Raw genomic sequence first — 20780 nt, 5'->3', positions numbered from 1 at the left:
GACTAGTTGCAATTGTGATGCAACAAAGTTGACCTGGGCATTGTAAACAGAATGGGTGAGCACTGTACTATACGAGGCTGCCTCCCTCAGGCACTGCAGAAGGGACGGTCAAGGCTTCTGGTGTTACGGTTTTGTTTAGTTCTTCCTGAAAGGCCAAAGGTCTGTCTCTTCATAAACTTTCTGGAGAATTGCAACTAAAAGTTTAACAATCGATGTATTATCATAAAGAAATATTATGATTCAATTAGTGCTTCATCATACATAATATCTTACTCCCTAATCTACATACTGGAGTTATTCCAGACTCCAAATTAAACATTTCATATACATATATATATGCATGTGTGTGTGTGCGTGTGTAAGTGTATGTATATATATATAACATATATACACACATACACATGCATACATATATGTACACATCCATATACAGACATAAACCCGAACATCTTAACATACAAACAAACTTTACATTATGTACCAATTGATATCCTAGAATCTCTTCTTTTGAGGGAGGAAGAGAAAGTTTAAATTGCTTGTAATTAAGAATAATTCTGAACGTAAACAATCAACTGATAGAAACATTTTCCAGGGTATTCCCTCTTCCTCTGTATAACATTTTCCCAGCTACTAGATCTTTCATAAAAATAAAAATATTCTAAACTATAGGGTTTTGTAAGTAGATTGATTTTTAAAAACAATTCCTGTAAATATAGTTGTTGTAACAAAGGGAAAGAATTATTGATAAATGGCTCTTATAAACTTTTCCATAAGGTAAGCTCTCATTGGTCTTTAGCACCTAATTAATATCATAATACTTTTACAAAAAAAAAAAGGAAAAGGAACTTTATTTTCCGCTAACATCGGGCACTATAGTTTCTACTGAATGTATTTTAGTTATGACTAAAGCAGCATTAAGATCTCAGATTTTATTCAAAAACAAAAAAGGAAGAAAAGCATCAGCAGTGAAAAGTACTTCTGTCCAGCTGTGAGCTGGACGGAAAGCCCAGAACAATGAATTACAAAATACTGGACACAGCACAATGCCACCAGCATCGAAGAAGACCTCACAGCTACTTCTGGAGGCTTTATTTCTTGGAAATAAATCACCAGCTGCAGAAAAAAAAATTCCTTTGATTCTTTTAAGCAGTTGTCAAGTTTTTACACATCTTTCTCTGTGAAAACCCCAGTGAAGAGCTCAAGAGCAGAAATGCATGATTTCACACTGTTCCCCAGAGCTTCTTGGGATGGCTGCCTTAAAAGATGGCTAAAACCCCAGAAACTGACCATTTCTCCCAAATATTCTTTCTAAGAAAATCATGGAAATACAGAATTCCGAGGACTTGAGCAGGATGGCTAAAACTACATTTTAAAAAGCTCTATTGTTGTTGTTTTGTTTTTTTCCTGAGGAGTACTGGCTCTGATAATGACATTATCCATGGAACTCAAAAGCTAAAAACCCAAAAGCTGAAGAGATGATTTGTAAATAGAAAAATGCTTTAGGAAGAAATTAAAAAGTGAACCACACCTCAACAGATTGAAACAATTAAAACAAAACAAACCAGGTCAATATTTTGAATGTGAAGTGAAAAACTCTAATATCCCCGGGGATGTAGAAACAGTACACATGCACCAAAGAAACAAATCCCAGCAGCCATCCTACGTGGGGACAGTCCTAAGCTCTCTGCTGTCCCTTTGGAAGCCTGTATTTCCATATTTCTAGTTAGAATACCATGAATTTAACCCCACCAATCCCTCCCTAGCCACCCGCTCCCATTATTGCTAAGAAATGCACCATGCAAGACGATCCCTCTTGTGCTTCTAGGTTCAGCTCTTATACACATATACACAAACAGCATCCTTGCTTTACCTACTCAACCACAAAGAGCAAAATCTCCCTTCCAATGCACCTTCTCTTCATCCCAACTGGGTGACAGTCTTTCTCACTTACTACTGATCTTTCCTGCACGGAGAACTCAATTTGTGCTCAAGTCTTCAGTCACTTACACAATGAAGATTTAAGAAAAAAGCAAAAAATGTTTGAGTTTAATGAAAAGGGCGATCTTTTGTTCGTAATTGCCTAACAGAATCAGAAACCTGAGGAGTTTCTGAACAATAACAATGCTGCTTACTTACTCTGATTCAATTCTTACAAACTGCATTGGTGCTATGGTTTCATCTTCTGTGAAATCGCCAAAGACCACCTGCAGATTATGGGAAAGCACGGTCAGTCATCAGCCATTGGCTAGTAATGCTCAAGAGGACACTGACCTCGTCGAGGGCAACTGCCACATCTGGCGCTAGGCAAAGTGGACTTTGGAGGCGGGAGACAGGGGGCTTCTCAGATATATCAAAACTTCTCAAACATCACAGATCCTTGGGGTTTGCCTGGAATGCCACGTTCTCACAAACAGAAAAGAAAGTGATTCTGGTTTTCCCTTCAAGCACCATTTCTGGGTAGCTGTCATTTGTGTTTTGTTTGGACTGCAGCAGTATGTGTGTTTACAGTGTGTTTTAGTTTTAGATTTTTATTATTATTTTTTTTTCTAGGCAACGGTGTTAAGTGACTTGCCCAGGGTCACACAGCTAGTAAGTGTCAAGTGCCACCTGGCTGCCCACAGTGTGTTTTATTTTGAAAATAGATTAAAGTATTTTTTTCTTTAAAATCCCTCAATGCAAGGCTTTCCCAGAAAGGAACATGTATAATTTTTGTTATCAGTTACCCAAGAGGTCTCCCTCCTGCTAACAGGCCCTTCGAGCCTGGGATTGGCTGAGCCGCTCTTTGTCCAGAGTTCTTTCTCCCTAAGAGCAAGTGGCCTGATCCTGCTCACGGGAGAGATGCAATTCAGCATCTGTCCTACAGAAGGAAGCATCTTCAACCTCATCTGCTTGGCCAACAACAGGAAAAACCTGTGCTGGCCATCTCCAGAGGTTTCCTTTCTCCCTTCAATTAGAGTTTGGTGTGTCCTGCGACTCTGACATTTTGGCAAGGGTTTTTTTAACCCGAAGGGCTGTGAGACGGCAAGAAGGTTTGTGGGCCCAGCATTCTATCATGAGCCTCCCCATCCGCCGTAGACACTGTGGGGAAAGAAATGGGAATATTAGAACACAATTAGGAGAATGTGCTATGATCCACAGGGTTGCTTCTGAGACTCTTGGAAGTTTGGGTACAAAAAAGATATTTCTCCTTTAAACTGTACAGGCACAAAGATCCTCAGCTCCACTGTGATTCAAGATTAATGGATTAACGCAGAGCTCTCATGTCACAGAGGTGGTTTTGCAACACAGCGTAAAACAAATAAAAAATATCCCGGGGATTTGTTTGGTCCAACGGCACACTCCCAGGTTCTTTATGACACTTTCTAAGTTTAACTCTTTTTGCCTAATTGCCTATCACACAAAGAGAGAATCAACTTCCCAAAGTACAGCTGCCTGCTACAAACACCATGTTAAACTGTACTATTTAACAAGATTAAGGACCCCTTCCTAGAATCACAGGCTTGGTCTCCCATGCTCACATGTGCTATATCAATTACGAGTCTTCTCACTTAAATAGAAATCCTTGGTGGAAGAGTGCAGAGCGCCTGGATGGTCATCTGTTGGACATGCCAGAGTGGGGCATTCTGTGAGGGGTGTGGGTCAGACCAGATGGCTGCTGAAATCTCTTTTAACTTCCAAAGTCTGTGATTTTGAATTCAACACTTTTCCTAGACTTCATCTCAGACCTCCTGTTTGCAAAGTATGCATATCACTATGCATTTCAGAAACTGTACAGAAGTGACATGCCAAGATGGGATAAGGGAATACATAGAGGTCCTTTCATAATAATAATAAAAAAGAAAAACCCATGCTTTTCCCTGAAGAATTGTTGATTAACAGCAAGTTCTTCTATCTAGTCTATCATCGAGACACACGCAGACACAGAAAATGCATGAGGGTTCGTGTTGGTGTGTGTTAAGTATCCAGCCGCCACCACCACCAAGATGGCCAAACTAGGAAAGGATGCATTGTGCAGAGCCAAGAAAAGTGAATCCCGGAACGGGGAAAGGATGCTGCTCAACCGGGAAAGCACAGCCTCCAAACAGGGATGGCAACACCAAAGTCACACAAACAGCTTCTCCGGGACAATTCATGCTAATCCCAAAGCTCCACTTGACTTGTCTCTCTCACCTTCCTTTTCCCTGCCAGTTTTCAGATCTTACTGAACTGACCACTCAAAGGATCATAGGGTCTGAGAGACAGAAGGGAGGCAGTGACCATCCGATCCCATCAATACCAGAAAGGAATTCACACCTTGTCCTACCTGACAAACGACCACCCCCCTCTACCGAAACACCTTTCGGACAACCCTTTCCCATTTCATGCTGTTAGCAAAGGCTAATCCGGTCCGCTTCTTGTACTTTTGCTTGTCATGTCTACCACAGCGCTTCTGAATTTTTGCATATCGATGGGATAATAAGTAGAAAGCTTCACCTGCTGGCATGCTGATATCTTGGATCACAGAAATGGTGAAATCACTTCTGTGTGTGTGGGTGGGGAGAGAATCATTGGTAAAACCAATATATTAAAAAAAATCACTCATGGAAATAACCTTGATGTAGCTGAGAAGATATAAGAAATAAAACATCAGGTTTATTTAGCAGTGATGTAACGGGTCAATATCTCTGAGAAAGAGCAACATTAACTTCAGAAAATTAAACAGACAGCTAACACTCTGGGCTTTGGCTCTCCCCACGTACCTGTGCTCTGCTCCACTGCCAGTATCTCTTAAAAAGAAGCCCTGCAGTGAGAACTAGCAGTTCAACAACAGACTTTCTGCACAAAATTGACCAGATGTCACTGTGGTCTCACCCAAAGAGCGGGCCTTCCTTCCTACCTCATCACTATTCCACCTGTCGGGAACGGAGGGACGGAGTTTTTGGATGCACACGATCTCCCTCATAGCTTCAAAGGAGGGATCACTGGGTACCAGGTCATAGTAGGGAAGCTGGTATTCTTCCACTATTCCTAGAAAAAAAACCCATTGACTTTTGTTCAGCTACAAAACTCTGAAATGCGGGGGGGGGGCAGGGGAGGGAAGAGATAAAGTCTCATCAAAATGGTAACTATCAATATGAACTGCACACATCAGAACATGTTTTTTTCTTGGGGTGGGGCAGATCTTTAGTTTTTATTTTACTGATGCGGGGAACTCAGGGTGAGGAAATCCCCTCTACCAAATCAGTCATACAGCTGCTCTACAATTTATAAACTTAAAAAGTTGCCTGGCTCACTGAGAGTTTAAAAGACCTGCCCGGGAGCGGAAAGCCATCCTGAGTCAGAGGCCGTCCTGAAACCCATGTCTTTGTGACTGAAGACCAGCCTGCTGCTGTTCACTGTGCTGAGCTGTCTAGTACTAATCTGCTGAAGCAAAATGAGTCCAACAGACACAAATTCACGTGATGCAGACTGGCATTCTTTCCTACTTAAAAACAAAGAAAGTATTCTTTAAAGACCCATTTCTAATTAATGCTTCACTTTCATTAGGAAATGACTTTTCAATTATTATTTTATAAAACTGGTTGCACTGCAGTAGCCATAAAGTTCAAAACCGCTTTCATATTTATCCAATATTTGTTAGACATTAGGTTTGGGCATTCCCAGGTAGCACAGAGACCCTGCTATTAAGACCCTCTATTATTAATCTCATGGAGGGGAAAATCGTGTACACAAGACTTGAGATACAAAGGTTAAGTGAGATGAGGGCTAAGCCAAAGAAGAGGATTTTGAGAAATCTCAGGACAAAAATGATCACTTCATGCTAGGGCTGTGTGAGAAGGCAGGAAAGGTTTCATGGAGTAAATGCCACCTGTGCCAAGCCTTGAAAGAAGAAAGGGACTTCCACACGACCCAAAAAGTGGGTTTGGGAAGGAGACTGTTGCAGGCACGGCAATGTTGTCCCCAAAAAAGGCAACCAGTAAGCAGAGTTTTGCTGGAAGTCTATTAAGCCTCGAGGGCAGGGGTGGGGACCCTGGCCTGGAGGCCATATGTGGCCCTCAGGAACGACTGCACTTAAGGACCTAGAGGGCCCCATGTGGCCTCGAGGCTGCAGGTTCCCCACCCCTGCTCTAGCATGACTGAATGAATATCTATCTGCACGATGGGAGCTTAATGAAGCCATATTCACAATGACCAAAATCTGATTCAATAAACTCCAAAATTGTGAAAAGTGGTACGCTATCTCTGTTACAAGGATTTCACGCCACTTCAGAAAGTAGTCAACTTGGGGAAGATCAGATTCTCCTCCTTGTAAGAACGTGGGGTTGGAGGGGTAGCTAGGTGGTGCAGTGGATAGAGCACCCACCCTGGATTCAGGAGGACCTGAGTTCAAATCTGACCTCAGACACATAACACTTACTAGCTGTCTGACCCCGGGCAAGTCACTTAACCTAGCCAAAAAAAAAAAAAGAAAAAAAAGAAAAGAAAAGAAAAACAAAAACCTGGGGTTTGGAGAGACCTCCCATCTCCATGTGGTCAGGGTGGACGCTACAGGGACCTCCCAGGGACCACTCGCGCGCGCTCTCTCTCTCTCTCTCTCTCTCTCATTTGTTTTCTAACTCCAGCTTAGAAAAGGCAGGCGGCTTACTCTCTGCTCAGTGACATTCTCGGGGTAGTTCCCTGTTACCAGCACAGTAAATTCTGTTCTTGTAACAACATTTTCTATTAATAATTATCTTATACAGAAAATCTTGAAGAGTCTTTGTGCCCTATTGTTGTATCTTTGAAGTAAGTATCCCTTTGTAAAAGCTAACTGACATTAGGTGGCTCAGTGAAAGGCTGATGATCACAGTGATTAAAGTGGGAACACAACAGACCAGGACTTGAGCCAATAGCTTTACAAAATCTTCTCCAAACCCTGAAGGTCCAGTACCTCAGGGTGGGAAGGAGGTGGATGGAGACCTAGTCTCACTGACTCAGGGTCAGACTCGTGCATAAGAGTGGGAGCTGGAAGGAGGGTTCTCTGAGCTTGTAAACACTGTGTAGGTGCATGCACTCGCTCGCTAGGAAACTGTGAGAGTCGCCTGTTCTATTTCTCATTGGTCAATTTCTGGCCTGGTCACGTTAGAACTGTTTTAGTGGCCTATTTCTACTTACCTAATTTAATACCACTTTGATATTTGTTCTACTAACACAATCATCTGATGGCACACAGAAAACCGATTTAAAAATTACGCCTACGTCGGTAACAAGTCATTTCCTTTTAAGGTACAGCAAATCCTTTTCGGTGTGATGTTACTTGGTGTGTGCCTTTTTCAACACTCCTGATATAAATTACAATATACAATAACTCATAAAGCATCACTAAATTGTGGACAGAGAAAGACCTGGGTTCAAGGTACCTCTCCCACACATACTACGGGACCCCAGGTAAGACACTTCACCTCAAAGTGTCCCCAGACACTCGAGGATTGTGAACTTGTTCCTTATATGCAAAGGGAGGGGGAGTGCCCTCAATAAGGAGCTTCTTCTATCAAGTAAATGACAGGTCTCAAGGGGCACTTTAACTCCAACTCAAAGTATACAGCCCTTTAAATTTTACAAAGCCTCCCTGCATTAGCCTTGGGAAGCAGATAATGCAAGTACCAAGGCTTTGCTGCAACTCTGACTGCATCAGTGCAGTGTTCCTCCCAGCGGACTGCTGCCTATCTGTGCTGACTTACCATACGTGAATTTTATCTGCATTCCCCCACAGGCCTGCCACAAACTGGAGTTGTCTTCCCCTACCTTGGACGTTGTGCACATGCACGTGAGCCATCCATTAGTTGCTCCCAACCCCCACCCCCAGTCCCACATTTGTCAGACATCCTTTGTGCTGTGGGTGGTAGCCTGCTTACCCCCATCCCACGTCTTCATTTTAATGACAGGGAAACATACTCAAGAAGGATGCAGCAACCGTTCCCAGGCCACAGAGCTAAGAAACAGCCGAGACAAAATTGGAGCCACGTCTTCTGAACCACATCTTGTGATATTACTACCATACTCAGAAGGGGCTATGGTACTGAACTGACTAGGTCCAGAATCCTTACTTTACCAAAATACAACCTTACTTTAACAAAAACCCTAGCTATATGCTCCTCTCTCCTCTCTGCCTAACCACAGGATACCTTATGAACCAGCTCGTGCCTGCCTCTTCCAGGAAGCCTTCCCTGACTGGGCCAAGCCACTTTGGTCTTCATCTCTTCTGAACGCCTTTCATGCTTTCAGAATACATCCCTGTCATGGTCTGCAGGTGTGTCTCATCACCCCAATTAGATTAAAAAAGTACCTGAAGATGAGGACTTGGAGTCCCTCTCATTTTGTCTGGGAGTAACACAGTGTCTGGCAAGGAGCGGCCACTTGATGAAGTGACTGCCTGGTGAATGAATGAATGAAGGAAGGAATGAAGGAATGAAGGAATGAGAAGCTAGGCAGGGCTGGGCTTTGGCAAAACTGCAGTCAGTGAATGGTCCCTCTTCGACCTCTCACCCACCATCTTGGCCTTTCCATGGTGGTGGCTGATTGCAAAGCAGCCTTTTGTGTTGCAAATGTGGCACAGTAACCAGACGTGGGCCCCTAGACATTACATTCTTCTGATAGCCCTGACTATTACCAAACTTGGAGGATGAAACAGGTAGACAGCCCAGAGGAATGGTGGGATTATACAGACTTCTGAAATACACAAAAGGAGCTCCCCATTTCCCACCAGCTATAGTGCTTTTTGACTTCTACAGAACTCCCCAGGGACCAGAAGGATAAAAGAAGTCGGACTAGAATGGATCTAGGTGGTCCTCAAGTGTGACCTCATCTTACAGAAGAGAAAACTGAAGCCTAAGAGGGGAAAAGACTTGCTCAAGGTCACATGGTTCTCACAGACATTTTTGTGGATTTATTCAATGGCAAAAAGCAGGATGCAAACCTGCTGACCTAATACACAAGAGCTTCTCACAGCAGCGTAACAGACAGGAACTGCTCTGGGCTCATTTGAGAGAAGATGACTGGCTGCCACTTCTGGCGAGATGAGAACACTTCCCTCCCTCCACCAGGGACTTGGTGACAAGTGACGCTCTCTTGTAGACATCCTCCCAGGTGTATATCCCATCCTATTTGTATGGCTACTGATGACAGCTGAATTCACAAGCAGCACCTCTCACCCACCCAGCATGTCTTTAGAAAGCATCAATACTGGTTTGTCACCTGCTGCCCAAGTTCTTTCTTTAGATTTATTCAGAATAAGATCATCAGAAGACACTGTAGGGAATGCACTGCAAAAGAGCCCGCGGAGGAAAAGGGATTGTATTTCCCACATTAGCTTACAACCAGAATAACAGTTCTTCATTTTCAATACCAAAACACTAAGTAGGGATTCTAGACAGCAGTCCTAAGAGGTTTAGGTAACTGACTTCATTTTCAAATGGATTCAGATTTGTCAGAATAACGATCATCCCCCAATAGTCAAAGCATATGAGTAGGTAGTTTCCTAGGAAGAAATCCAAGCGGTCAATAGTTGTATTTTTAAAATGCTCTGAATCACTAAAAATGAGGGAAATGAAAATTAAAGCAACTCTGAGACTCTGCCTCAGACCCATCAGATTAGAAAAAAAGGGGGAAAGAAAAGGAAAATGAAAAATGCTGGAGGTGCTGTGGGAAAATAGGTACGTTAATGCACTGTTAGAGCTGTGGACTGGTGCAGCCATTCTGGAAAACCGTTTGCAACTATTCTGCCAGTTACAGCTCGATCCTGATTAGTGCAAATAATGCAGCCTGGGAAATAGTTCATTTCTTTGAATTCGCATTGCACATTTCCATTGGGCTAGAAGTAATTACAATATTTTATTTATCATTGTTAACTCTGAAGAGGTCAAATTCAATAAATTGACCACTACATGGGATTCATTATTCACACTCATCAAAATCTAGGTCTGTGTATGTACACAATCTCACTTGATCCTTACAACAATCCTGTGAAATGGATGCTATTATTACCCCTGTTTTACAGAGGAGAAAACAGAGGCTGAGAGAAGTTAGGTAACTTGTCCTAGGTCACGCAGCTAGCATCAAGGGCAGGATTGGAATTCTGGTCTTTCTGACTCCATGTCCAATACTCTATCCACTATGCCACCAAGCTAAATTGAGTCCCTTTGATCCATCAATATCATTCCTAGCTCTGTATCTCAAACAGATCAAAAAAGAACCTGTTATTATTTACAGGCGCTCTTTTGGTGGGTAGCAAAGAATTTTAAACTAAGAGAGTGCCCACTGATTAGGGAATTACTGAACAAATTGTGGTAAAGGAATGTGATGGAATGCTATTGTGCTGTAAGAAATGATGAAAGGGATGGTTTTTAAAAACACCTGAGAAAACTTGCACCAACTGATACAAAGCAAAGTGAGAAGAAAAAGGAGAAAAAAATCATATGACAACATTGTAAAGACAAACAATTCTGAAAGACTTAGGAACACTTACCAATGCAATGACCAACCTGGAGTCCAAAAAACTCGCAATGAAACATGCTACCTATTTCTTGACCAAGAGATGACAGACTCACTATGCAGATTCAGACATATTTTTTTCAACATGGCCAAGTGGGAACTTGTTTTGCTGGATCTATGTACATCTGTCACAGGGGTTTTGTTTTGCTTTCTTTTTCTTTTGAATGGGGATGGGAAAGAGAGAAAATTAATTGAAAAACAAAACACAAAAGGAAAGGAAAAGTCATCAGTGAGTTTTATACTTGAGCTCTTTCTTGAAGACTGAATGCCTGTTCAGTATCTGGTCGGGGAATAATGCCTGCATTAACTTTCTGCTTATACATTATACTGCATCTACTTCAAGAGAAACATCTTCTACTCTCCAAAAGTTCATAAAAATTAACTTCCCAGTGCAATGATGAGGCACCAAGACTTTAAATGCACAACTCCGAGGTAGTGCAAATCTTTGTAGTACTGCTAAACTCTTGTATTAACCCCAAAAGAGGATAGGACATAACCAACCAAAATGAAAGTATCAAACAAATGCTGAAATATCATGCATTGGTATTTCTGAGAAAAAAGCCAGTCCCCCCAAAGATGATCTATGGACAAGCAGTTTTCAGAAAAAGGAATGCAAATGGATCATCAGCCATAGTTTTAAAAATGCTTCAATAACTAATGATCGAAGAAATGCAAATTAAAACCCATGTTTCCCCTCACATCTTGAAAACTAGCAAAGATAAAAATGGAACTAATGCTGGAGAGGCTGTGGAAAGATAGGTCTAGAAGATCTGTGAGTTGATCTAATCACTCTGTAAAGTAATTTGGAACCACGCAACAAAAGTCAACGTGTTGTTCATATCTTTGGACGTAGCAGTACCACCTTCGAGAGATCAGGTTATAAATATGTAAAAAAAAATATGTGTAGCATTATTTGCGGTAGCAAAAAAAAATGGAAATTAATTCAGTACATATCGATTGGGCAGTGGTGAAAGAATTTGTGAAATGGAACATTGAAACATTATTGTACTCAATAAATGATGGATTTGAAGAATTCAGAGAGTGTAAGATTTAAGCAGAGTGAAAAAAGCAGAACCAGGAACCATTAAAGCAAACACCACTAAAGTATTTCAGAACTCTGATTCAAATGGGAAATCTTGACTCCAAAAGACTAAGAAGGAGAGATTTGGTAGACATTGGGGGGCAGAATGAGGTATATATAATATGGTAAACATATCACTTTGTTTTGTTTAGGGGTACTTCTCTACTGCAAATGGAAATGAAGTGGTGTAAAAAGAAATAATGCATTTAAAAGCTATAACTAACTGCATTGTAATTATAGTCCAGCTTCTTCATTAATTGTCAGACTCTTCCAATATATTGTTTCTCCCACACGTACATTTCAAATACCATTTTAAATCAAAACATCAGTAATTTAAGTCTGTGGATTTTTGAGGCATCACTGTGCGGTAGAAACATCACTAACTTTAAAATTAGAGAATGAATATGATTTTTTAAAACTGTACATCTATGAGTATGCCGTTTAACTTGCAGTCATGTCCAACTCTCCAGGACACTGACTGGGGCTTTTTGTCAAAGATACTGGAGCGGTTCGCCATTTCCTTCTCCAGCTCATTTTACAAATAAAGAACTGAGGTAAACAGGGTTAACAGGGTTAAGTGACTTGCCCAGGGTCACACAGCTAGTAAGTAAGTGGCTGAGGCCAGATTTGAACTTAGGTCCTACTGACTCCAGGGCAGTGCTCTAGGCACTGTGCCACCTTGCTGGCCAGGATGATGTTAATTATAGTAGGATGATGATAGTTATAGTTATAATCATGGTAACAATTATACAAAATAGTTTATAGTTTCTACTGAACTCTTCATACATTCTTAACTTATCCTCAATCCATCAGGACAAATATTACTAACCCTTTGAAGGGATGCTTTTGCTTTTCCTTATACCTCTAGCACAGTGCCTGGAACACAGTAAACATATAATAAATGCTTATTGATTGATTAAGAAATACAGACTCCAAGAATCACTTGTCCACTGTCCCATAGCTACAGGAGTACCAAGAGAAGTGTGCCACATTCGCAGTCAGGAGACCTGCCTTTGCAGACTGGCCCCCAGGTCTAGCATGCATTCTTTCCCCACCTCTCTGGCTCTTGGAATCCCAAACCTGAACCTGTCAAGGCTCACTTCCAGCACGTGCCACCGTCTCCTCCAGGCCTGGGGCGACCCTTCTCATCTAATATCACATGTACGCCACGGGCTTGTGGTTTACTCTGCGGTTCTGTCTTTACCTCCAGAGAAATAGAAGTTCTTTCAGGACAAGAGCCATTTCATTTTGTCTTTCTCTCCCCAGGACCGAGCACAGAACCTTGCACGTCTTAGGTGCTTAATAAACGCTCGTTGCCTTGAAAGGAACCTGGCATCCAGAACATCTAAGTGCTTACAAAAGGGTAACCAGGGGCAGCTAGGTGGCACAGTGGATAGGGCTCTGGCCTTACAGTCAGAAGGACTTGAGTTCAAATCCAGCCTCAGATACTTGACACTTACTAGCTATGTGACCCTGGGCAAGTCACTTAATCCCACTGCCTAACCAAAAAATGCGCCCCCAAAAAAACAGAAACAAAAGGATAACTAACAATAGAACGGGCATAGGCTGATGCCAAGTGAGTGGGATAGACGGTGTTGTACAGGAGCGGAGAGGCAGTTTCTGTTGCCAAACTCGAAGAAAGACAAGTCGCACACAACAGAAGAGATGACGTTTCAGCAAAGTCTTGAAGAAAGAGTGGCACTTATGTAAGGTGAAGGAACCAAGGCGCCGTGGGCAGGGAAAGGCAGAGAGAGGGGGCATCGTGCTGGAGCTTAATAAAAACGTACACTTATGTAATACGAGCTCTGCAAAATGCCTTCCTCCCGTCCCTCATATTACAGATGAAGAAACTGAGGCTCAGACTATAGTGGAGAAAGGACTAGACTCAGAGACTTGGCTCCTACTTCAGGCTTTGAGAGGCACTTTTAAACTTGCTAGACTTCAGGGTTTTTTATACCCAAAGTGAACAAGTTAAAACTGCCAGGTCCCTTCCGTCATTCTCTCATGCACATTCCATGTTTAGCAACAGCCTAAGGAGAAGAAGCAGTGTGACGCAGGGGATCGTGGGCCAGATTGGAGGCAGGAAGACCTCCCCCCTTTGTGTATGGGCCAGCCTGGTGCAGGGAAAAATGGTCTGGAGTCAGAGTTTCATTCGTGTCTCTACCTCCTTCTACTTTTGTGACCTCAGACAAATCCCTTTTCCTCTCTAAGACTCGGTTTCTTTTTCTTTAAAATGTGGGAAATAATATCGGTAGTACCTACCCTATCGGTTGTGGTGAGATTCCAAAGAGATTACCTGTCTGTCAGCCAGTCTATCTATCTATCTAGCAAGCTCACTAGCATAGAAACCTATAGCAATAGCCAAGGACAGAGAGGAGAAGGCCCAGAGTAAGGTGGTGGCTGTGTAAATGGAGAGAATGGATATATGTGAGAGATTCTGTAGTGAAGAAAACTACAAGATTTTGGCAACTAGGTGGAGAATAACAACACAGTTGTGAACCTGGGTGGCAGAAGGTGGACAGGGCCTTCACCAGGAAAAGGGAGGTCTGGGAGATGGGAGAATTTGGGGGAAAGATCATGAGCTCTGCTTCACAAGAACGAGTGAAAGAGGCTTTTGGGACATCCACTCTGAAATGTCCAAGTTGTTGGTGATGTGATGCTAGGGGGAAGGAGAGATTAGGCTTGAGTAATAGAGCTGGGAGTCATCTACCCAGAAATGATCGCTGAACCCAGGGGAATTGATGAGGGGACCAAGTAGAACAGCAGAGAGAGAAAGGGGAAGAGAGCCCAGGACAAAGTTTTGGGGAGCACTCACAGAATCCAAACTTCACAGAACAAGTCCCCTTCATTAATGGACTCAGTCAAAGGGCGGCACACGAGGATCTAGAGGGCCACATGTGGCCTGGGGGCTGCAGGTATTGCGCCCTTCCACCCCGCCCCCCCCGGCCCAGTAGGACATATCTAGTCCCTAAATGCGCTCAGAGCTGAAGCTTAAATCCAGCAGGGGAAGGAGTGGAGGTGGAGATAAAATTCAGTTTGGAACTCTAAGGTTCCTTTTTGTGGGAACTCAGGCTGCAACTTCCCAACAACACTGGAGTTACTTACCACCTGACACACATCTCCGGGCAATTTCCCACAGAATGAGGCCAAAACTGTACATATCTGCTGCGATGTAGGAATAGAAGTGGTTGTGATCCAAAGTCTCATCCAGCACCTCGGGCGCCATGTAACGCTTGGTGCCCACTCGAGTGTTGGCCGGGACATCTATTTTACTGGTGACGCTGTGGGAAAAAGCACAGCACTGACGTCAACACAGAGGGAAAACCCGTCTTACAGACGAAGAAACTGAGGCTCAGACTGTAGTGGAGAAAATACTGGACACAGAGACTTGGCTTCTACTTCAGGCTTTGAGAGGCACTTTCAAGTTTTCTGGACTTTAGGTTTTTTATATCTAAAATGAGCAGATTTAAATTGTTGGGTCCCTTCTGTGATTCTCTCATGCACATGCCATGTTTAGCAACAGCCCAAGGAGAAGAAGCAGTGTGATGCAGGGGACTGTGGGCCAGATTTGGAGGCAGGAAGACCTCCCCTCTTTGTGTAAGGGCAAATCAACGAGCAAAATCAGTGTGCAGCAAGGCCACAAGGACTGCCGGAAGCCACAGGGGAGAGGGAAACTGTGGGGTGGGAACGAGGACTCTGCTGGGAAAGGCTCATCTAGCTGAGGCTGGAGGAAGTGCTGACCAGCAGAGGGAAAAGGAGACGCACCGGGCACCGTTGGGAACTTCATTAGCACTAAACGGAGGGAGGAGGTTACCATCAAATATTCACTAAACATTTTAAAACACAGCCCTTCTCAGATGTGCGATCTAGCAGCTTTGCTATTAAAGAGGATTTAGGAAGCCCCCCCCCAAAAAATCTTCTAGTTCTTCCAAATACTCAAAAGCAGGACTGAGAAGAAGAGGGCCCCCACCTCATGCCAGCCCCAGAATTCTATGGCGGGAGGTTCTCTGGTTTTCATCTGGTCCAATCCTTTCATTTTTACAGAAAAAGCAAGTGGTGAAAGAAAAAATAAGTGGCTTCTTCAAACATACACTCAGTCCAGAGGTGGGCAAAACCTGTGGCCTTGGATTCAGCCAAAGGGCCTCACTTGAGGACCTAGAAGGCCACATGTGGCCTTGAGGCTGCAGGTTCCCCATCTCTGGGTTAGGCAGAACTGAGCCTAGAATCTAGGTTTCCTGACTGCATTCAATTTCCACAACATAATTCAGTCTGTGTTATATATTTTCCCTAAGAGTTCTAAGTATCCCTCACAGATAGATAAACACAGTTACATGGTTTATTACTGTTCTTTTAATCTTGGACCTCTGCTTTTATCAGTGTGGGGAAATGCTAGGGGCGAAACCGTCTACGATCACAGCTCAGAAATAAGTCTACAATTGAGTACTGGCTGCCTGGGAGGACTGGGAAATACAACCACTTGCCCAAGGTCACACAGCATGAAGAAGGAAAGTCTACCTGACTGATCCTAGCTCCCTCCTAGAAGACCAACCAACCGCCCAGTACCAAATCTGTCACAGTGGAGGACTCCACTTCAATTCCATCTGACCTTGATCCGCTAGGAAGGAGAGCTGCACCTGAGGCCGGACGCTTGGGTGTGAATCTCGTTAGGCAACACTAGTTGGGTGGTCACAGGCTGGGGGCTCCTGTACCCAAGTTTCCTCCTTTGTAAAATGGGACAAACGAGTGTCTTACCTGATGTCTGTAAGCAAATCATTTGGAAAACCTTAAGGAAGAAATCTCTGAATAATTCACATTCGATAAACAAGTATTTGTAACAATAATTCCGACTGAAGATCACTGCGCTTAGGGATGGAGTTGATACAAGGTGGTCACGCTCTTAAAGAGTTCATTGTTGTGATGGTGGTTTGTCCTTCCTTCTCCAAGAGGACCATGACATCAGGGAGGTGATGCCATGACTTACAAGTGGATGGGATTGAAGTGAGGCAGGGCTGTGCCAAGTCACCAGCCTCACTTTCTCCTCCAGAGCCATCTGGGCCCAAGCAGCCAGACATAGATCAGGACAACAGGAGATGGCCCAGCACGGAGATGATTATCTTACAAAGGTGAGCAACACATGCTCACTTCCAAGAGTCATGATCATGTCAGTGTAAATTCTCCCTCCACTGACACAGGCCACAACCTTCCCTCCCTTTAGCTGGTTTAGTAGGTGCTTGGCGTCCAAATCCGTCACCTACTGGTCAAGCCTCTTTTGATCCTTTCCAAACTTCACGAGGCTGGTCCTCAAATAACTGACTGAGTCCATCACTGAGTACCTTGCACTGGAAGCTGGTTCAACTTGGCCTTCTAAGGTCCTTAGAGCTGCCAAAGCTCAAACTCCATAGACGTGGGTTCAGGATCACCCCTACCGATCAATGACGGCTCATAAATGAACGTAGGCAATTTAAAAGTGATACTACGTAAGTGCACGAAAAAGATGAAAAGTGCTTCGCCAGCCTTCCCTAGGACCTGGGAAGGCTTTTCATGGAGTCACTTTCTTTACAGGACGGGCTGGAACTCACAGAAGGGAGAGCTGACAAAGGGGGACCCACCTTCCAGGAGTAATGGTTGGAGCAAAGACCAGAGGGAGGAAAGAAGAGAGCAAGGGAGGGTGGACACTCCTCCTGACTGAAGTGGGGAAAGCATGACATGTGCCTGGAAAGCTGGAGAGTCCAATACCACACCCAAACGTTCCAACTTCACTCAGTAGGCATGAGGAAGCCCCTGGAGGATTTTAAACTGAGGAGTGAAAGGACATCTCTGCAAAGGCATACTCATTTGGTGGCTTTGGGAACCGTGGACTGGAGAGTGGAGGTGACAAAAACCAGACAGGGCTAAATCATAAACATACAGATTTTTTGAAAATGTGTACTACTGACTTGAGCTCATTCATTTGGTCTCTGAGCTTTCGAAAATACAAACATGAATCTGTTTGCAGTTTTTAAAGGCAACACGTTTTAACTCTGAATTTCTATGTCTACCAAAAATGTCTATTTAAGTCTGAACTGTTGACATCTATTCATAATTTTAAAATCTAATAGCTTTATTCCTAAACCATCTTCAAAATCTATTTTCCACCAAAAGTTTCAACTTTCCTAAATCCCCAATGTACAATGTTATTTCAAATGATATACCATCAGTTTTTGGAATATTCATCACTTTAAGAAAACAGAAAACTTTCAGAAATTAAGGAATATGTCTTTATCTTTACAGAAACTAAATTACAAATGGAGGAGAGTCAAGTAAAAGAGCTTGTTCAAATACAGATGGGTCACAGAACTCTGGTCCTCTTCTGGCTATGGGACGGGGCACTGGAAAGTCAATACATACCAGGAAGGAAGAAATGTGATTAGTATTCAAACACTGACAGAGGCTGGGCAGATGCAGTTAATTATTCATTGGACTGATAATTAATTAGAGATATCAGCAAACCTGCCTCTCCTCTACCACCCTCCGTCTCTTCAGTAGTGGGCTCTGAATCCCAGGAACTCTGCTGCTTCCCAGCTGTGAAACTCGAGGAAAAAACTGCTTTAATGATCATTTCATCTTTCAAAAGATGGCAGATCCTTAAGTTCTACCCAGGACATGAGTCTCCTCATCTGAGAGAACTGATTGTTTAGTGGAAATGCCAGGAATGTTGGAGGGAAGCGACCATTCCTCTTAGAGCTTGGGATAAAAGCGGGCATAATGGGAAATGCATCAGAGATTTTGTCAAAACATATTTCAAAGAGTTCAAAGAAAGATGGGTTGGAACTCATAGACCATTATACAGATAAGTCAGTGCAAGCAGAATGGAGAGCTCTCAGAAACGAAATCCTGAAGACAATTCTGAGAAAAGGAAAAGGAAGACTCGTCCAGAGGCACTGAAGTGCACGCACAGGGGACTCAACAGCCAACTTAACCAGTTAAAAAGACTCATAAAGAAGATGGTGGCAAGGGCAGGCAGCCCTACTTATTTACGTTCTCTAACAGCAAGCAATTTGTTTTCTCTCAATGGAGGGACCTGCCTCTTAAAAAAACAACAACAACTGGGCAAGGCAGAGCCAAAATGGCCGAGGAAAGGCTGTACCTTGCCTGTGATCTTCCATAATCCCTCCAAACAGCTCTAAACAGAGCCTCAAAATGGATTCTAGAGGGGCAGAACCCACACAAGGACAAGGTGAAATGATGTTCTAGCCCAAGACAACCCAGAAGGACTGCAGGAAACATATGTCTCCCTCAAGTAAAGACAGAACACAGGCCAGTGCAGGCAATCTCTGGGTGAGCCAGCCTCCGGGAGATCTCTCACCCCAGCCAGGGTCAGCAGCCAAGGCCCTGTGGCCCCAGAACAGAAGGCCAGCTACACGGTAGGCAGCTGTGGTGCAGCAGGTGACCAGCCTGGCCCGGGGGACCCAGAGCAAGAAGCTTGGGACAGTGCCCTCTGTACCCTGAAACCAGAACTCAACTTTGAAAGTCACAAACTAGGCCATAAATGAAAAAAGTGTCATCATCAACAACAACAAAAAACCCCAGACCACAGAAAGCTATTATGGCAACAGGGAAGATGAAACCACAAACTCAGAAGAGGACAACAATGTCAAAAGGCCCACGAGAAGCTTCAAAGAGAAATATAAATTGATCTCAGGCCCAAAAAGAACTCCTAGAAAAGCTCAAAAGGGATTTTAAAAAGCAAAATAGAGAAGCAGAAAAAAAAACTGGGGGAAACAAATTAAGAGTTAGGCAAGATAATCAAGAAAAAAGAGCCAAAAGCTTGGTGAAGGAAGCACAGGAAATGGAAAAAGACGTACAAAGATTTACTGAAGAAAACAACTCCTTAAAAAAGTAGAATTTGCCAAATGGAAAAGGAAGTATAAAAATCTCACTGAAGAAAATAATTTCTAAAATATCAGAATTTGGTGAGTGGAAACTAATGACTCCATGAGACATCAAGAAACAATGAAATGAAATCAAAAGAAAATAGAAGAAAATTAGAAATATCTCATTGGAAAAACAACAGACTTGGAAAATAGATCAAGCAGAGATACCTCAAGAAGTACTGGACTTGAAAGCTATGATCAAAAAAGAGTGTAGACTTCAACTTTCAAGAAATTATCAAGTAAAACTGTCCTGCGTTCCTAGAACCAGAGGGTTCAACAGACATCGAAAGACTCCACCGCTCACTCCTCTGAGTAGCCCTATGTAAAGGGCTGGGGCACACTATCTCTCTCCAAGGTCCCTACCTTCCAAGGGTAACATTCGAAGACTCTCGCCCGGTTGCTTGGATACGAACCTGACAAACTTAACGGCCAATCCCAGATCAGCGATACAGCATGCTCCATTTTCCTTCACCAGGATGTTCTTACTTTTCAGATCACGATGTGCAATTGCCGGTTTTGTTTCAGTGCTTAAGATCTCTGTATGTAAGTGGCACAGGCCACTGACTGAAGAGTAGGCCAACTTTAACATTGCTTTGGTATCTAGGGTAGTAGACTGCAGATAATCATATAAGGACCCATTCTCATGGTAGTCTGTGATTAGGCAGAGTTGGGTCAAGGACCCTGTGCCTTTGATGTCTCCAGCAATAAATCCTAAAAAGGAAGCAAAAAGAAAAAAGGAACAAAAAGTTTGGAGAAGAGTACTTTCCCAATACTTCCAACAACACAATGCATATTGTTTGAGATCAGCAGGAGTCATGGGTTACTTTTCTTTCACATCTATAAAGCTATTAAGTTATTAATATCAAACAAAACCAATTAAAATAAGGAAAAGAATCAATAAAATATGCCACGCGCAATTAATTGGCAAATTCTTTCTAGGGTGTGTCAATTTGTTTAGGTTACCATAATTGCTATAATTCATGCAGAAAAGCCAACAGGGTTTCATCAAGAACAGGTCATACCAATCTAATCTTATAAGATAAGGGTAAGCTATAGATATAATTTGGTTCCATTTGAGCAACTATTATTCTTGTGGAAAACATGGAGGGATGGTTGCTAAATGATAGTATAATTAGCAAGATTAAGAAATTGGCTGCATGACTGGATCCACAGACTACTTAGTTATAATGGTTATAATGTATAGTGGTTTATTGTCACCTTGTAAGGTTTTCAGTAGAGTGCCTCAAGCACCTACTCTTGGTTCTCTTCTATTTAAC

The 20780-nt window shown here is 43.0% G+C and overlaps 1 protein-coding gene across 1 annotated transcript in view; it reads right to left on the bottom strand.

Moving 5' to 3' along the window:
- Positions 1–2901: 2901 nt before the first annotated feature.
- LOC110203169 (bone morphogenetic protein receptor type-1B-like) overlaps positions 2902–20780 on the bottom strand; it is a 42068-nt gene continuing 24189 nt past the window's right edge. The window contains exons 6-9 of the mRNA XM_020979648.1: positions 19917–20214; positions 14696–14871; positions 4877–5007; positions 2902–3078 (exon numbers count right to left, since the gene is read on the bottom strand). Coding sequence (XP_020835307.1) covers positions 2947–3078; positions 4877–5007; positions 14696–14871; positions 19917–20214 — 737 coding nt within the window. The 3' untranslated portion in view covers positions 2902–2946. The remainder of the gene's footprint in view (positions 3079–4876; positions 5008–14695; positions 14872–19916; positions 20215–20780) is intronic.

Source organism: Phascolarctos cinereus, unplaced genomic scaffold (assembly GCF_003287225.1).
Source record: "Phascolarctos cinereus isolate Bilbo 61053 unplaced genomic scaffold, phaCin_HiC Scaffold_1;HRSCAF=81, whole genome shotgun sequence".
Lineage (NCBI taxonomy): Eukaryota > Metazoa > Chordata > Mammalia > Diprotodontia > Phascolarctidae > Phascolarctos > Phascolarctos cinereus.
This window is presented reverse-complemented; position numbering and strand designations above follow the sequence as displayed.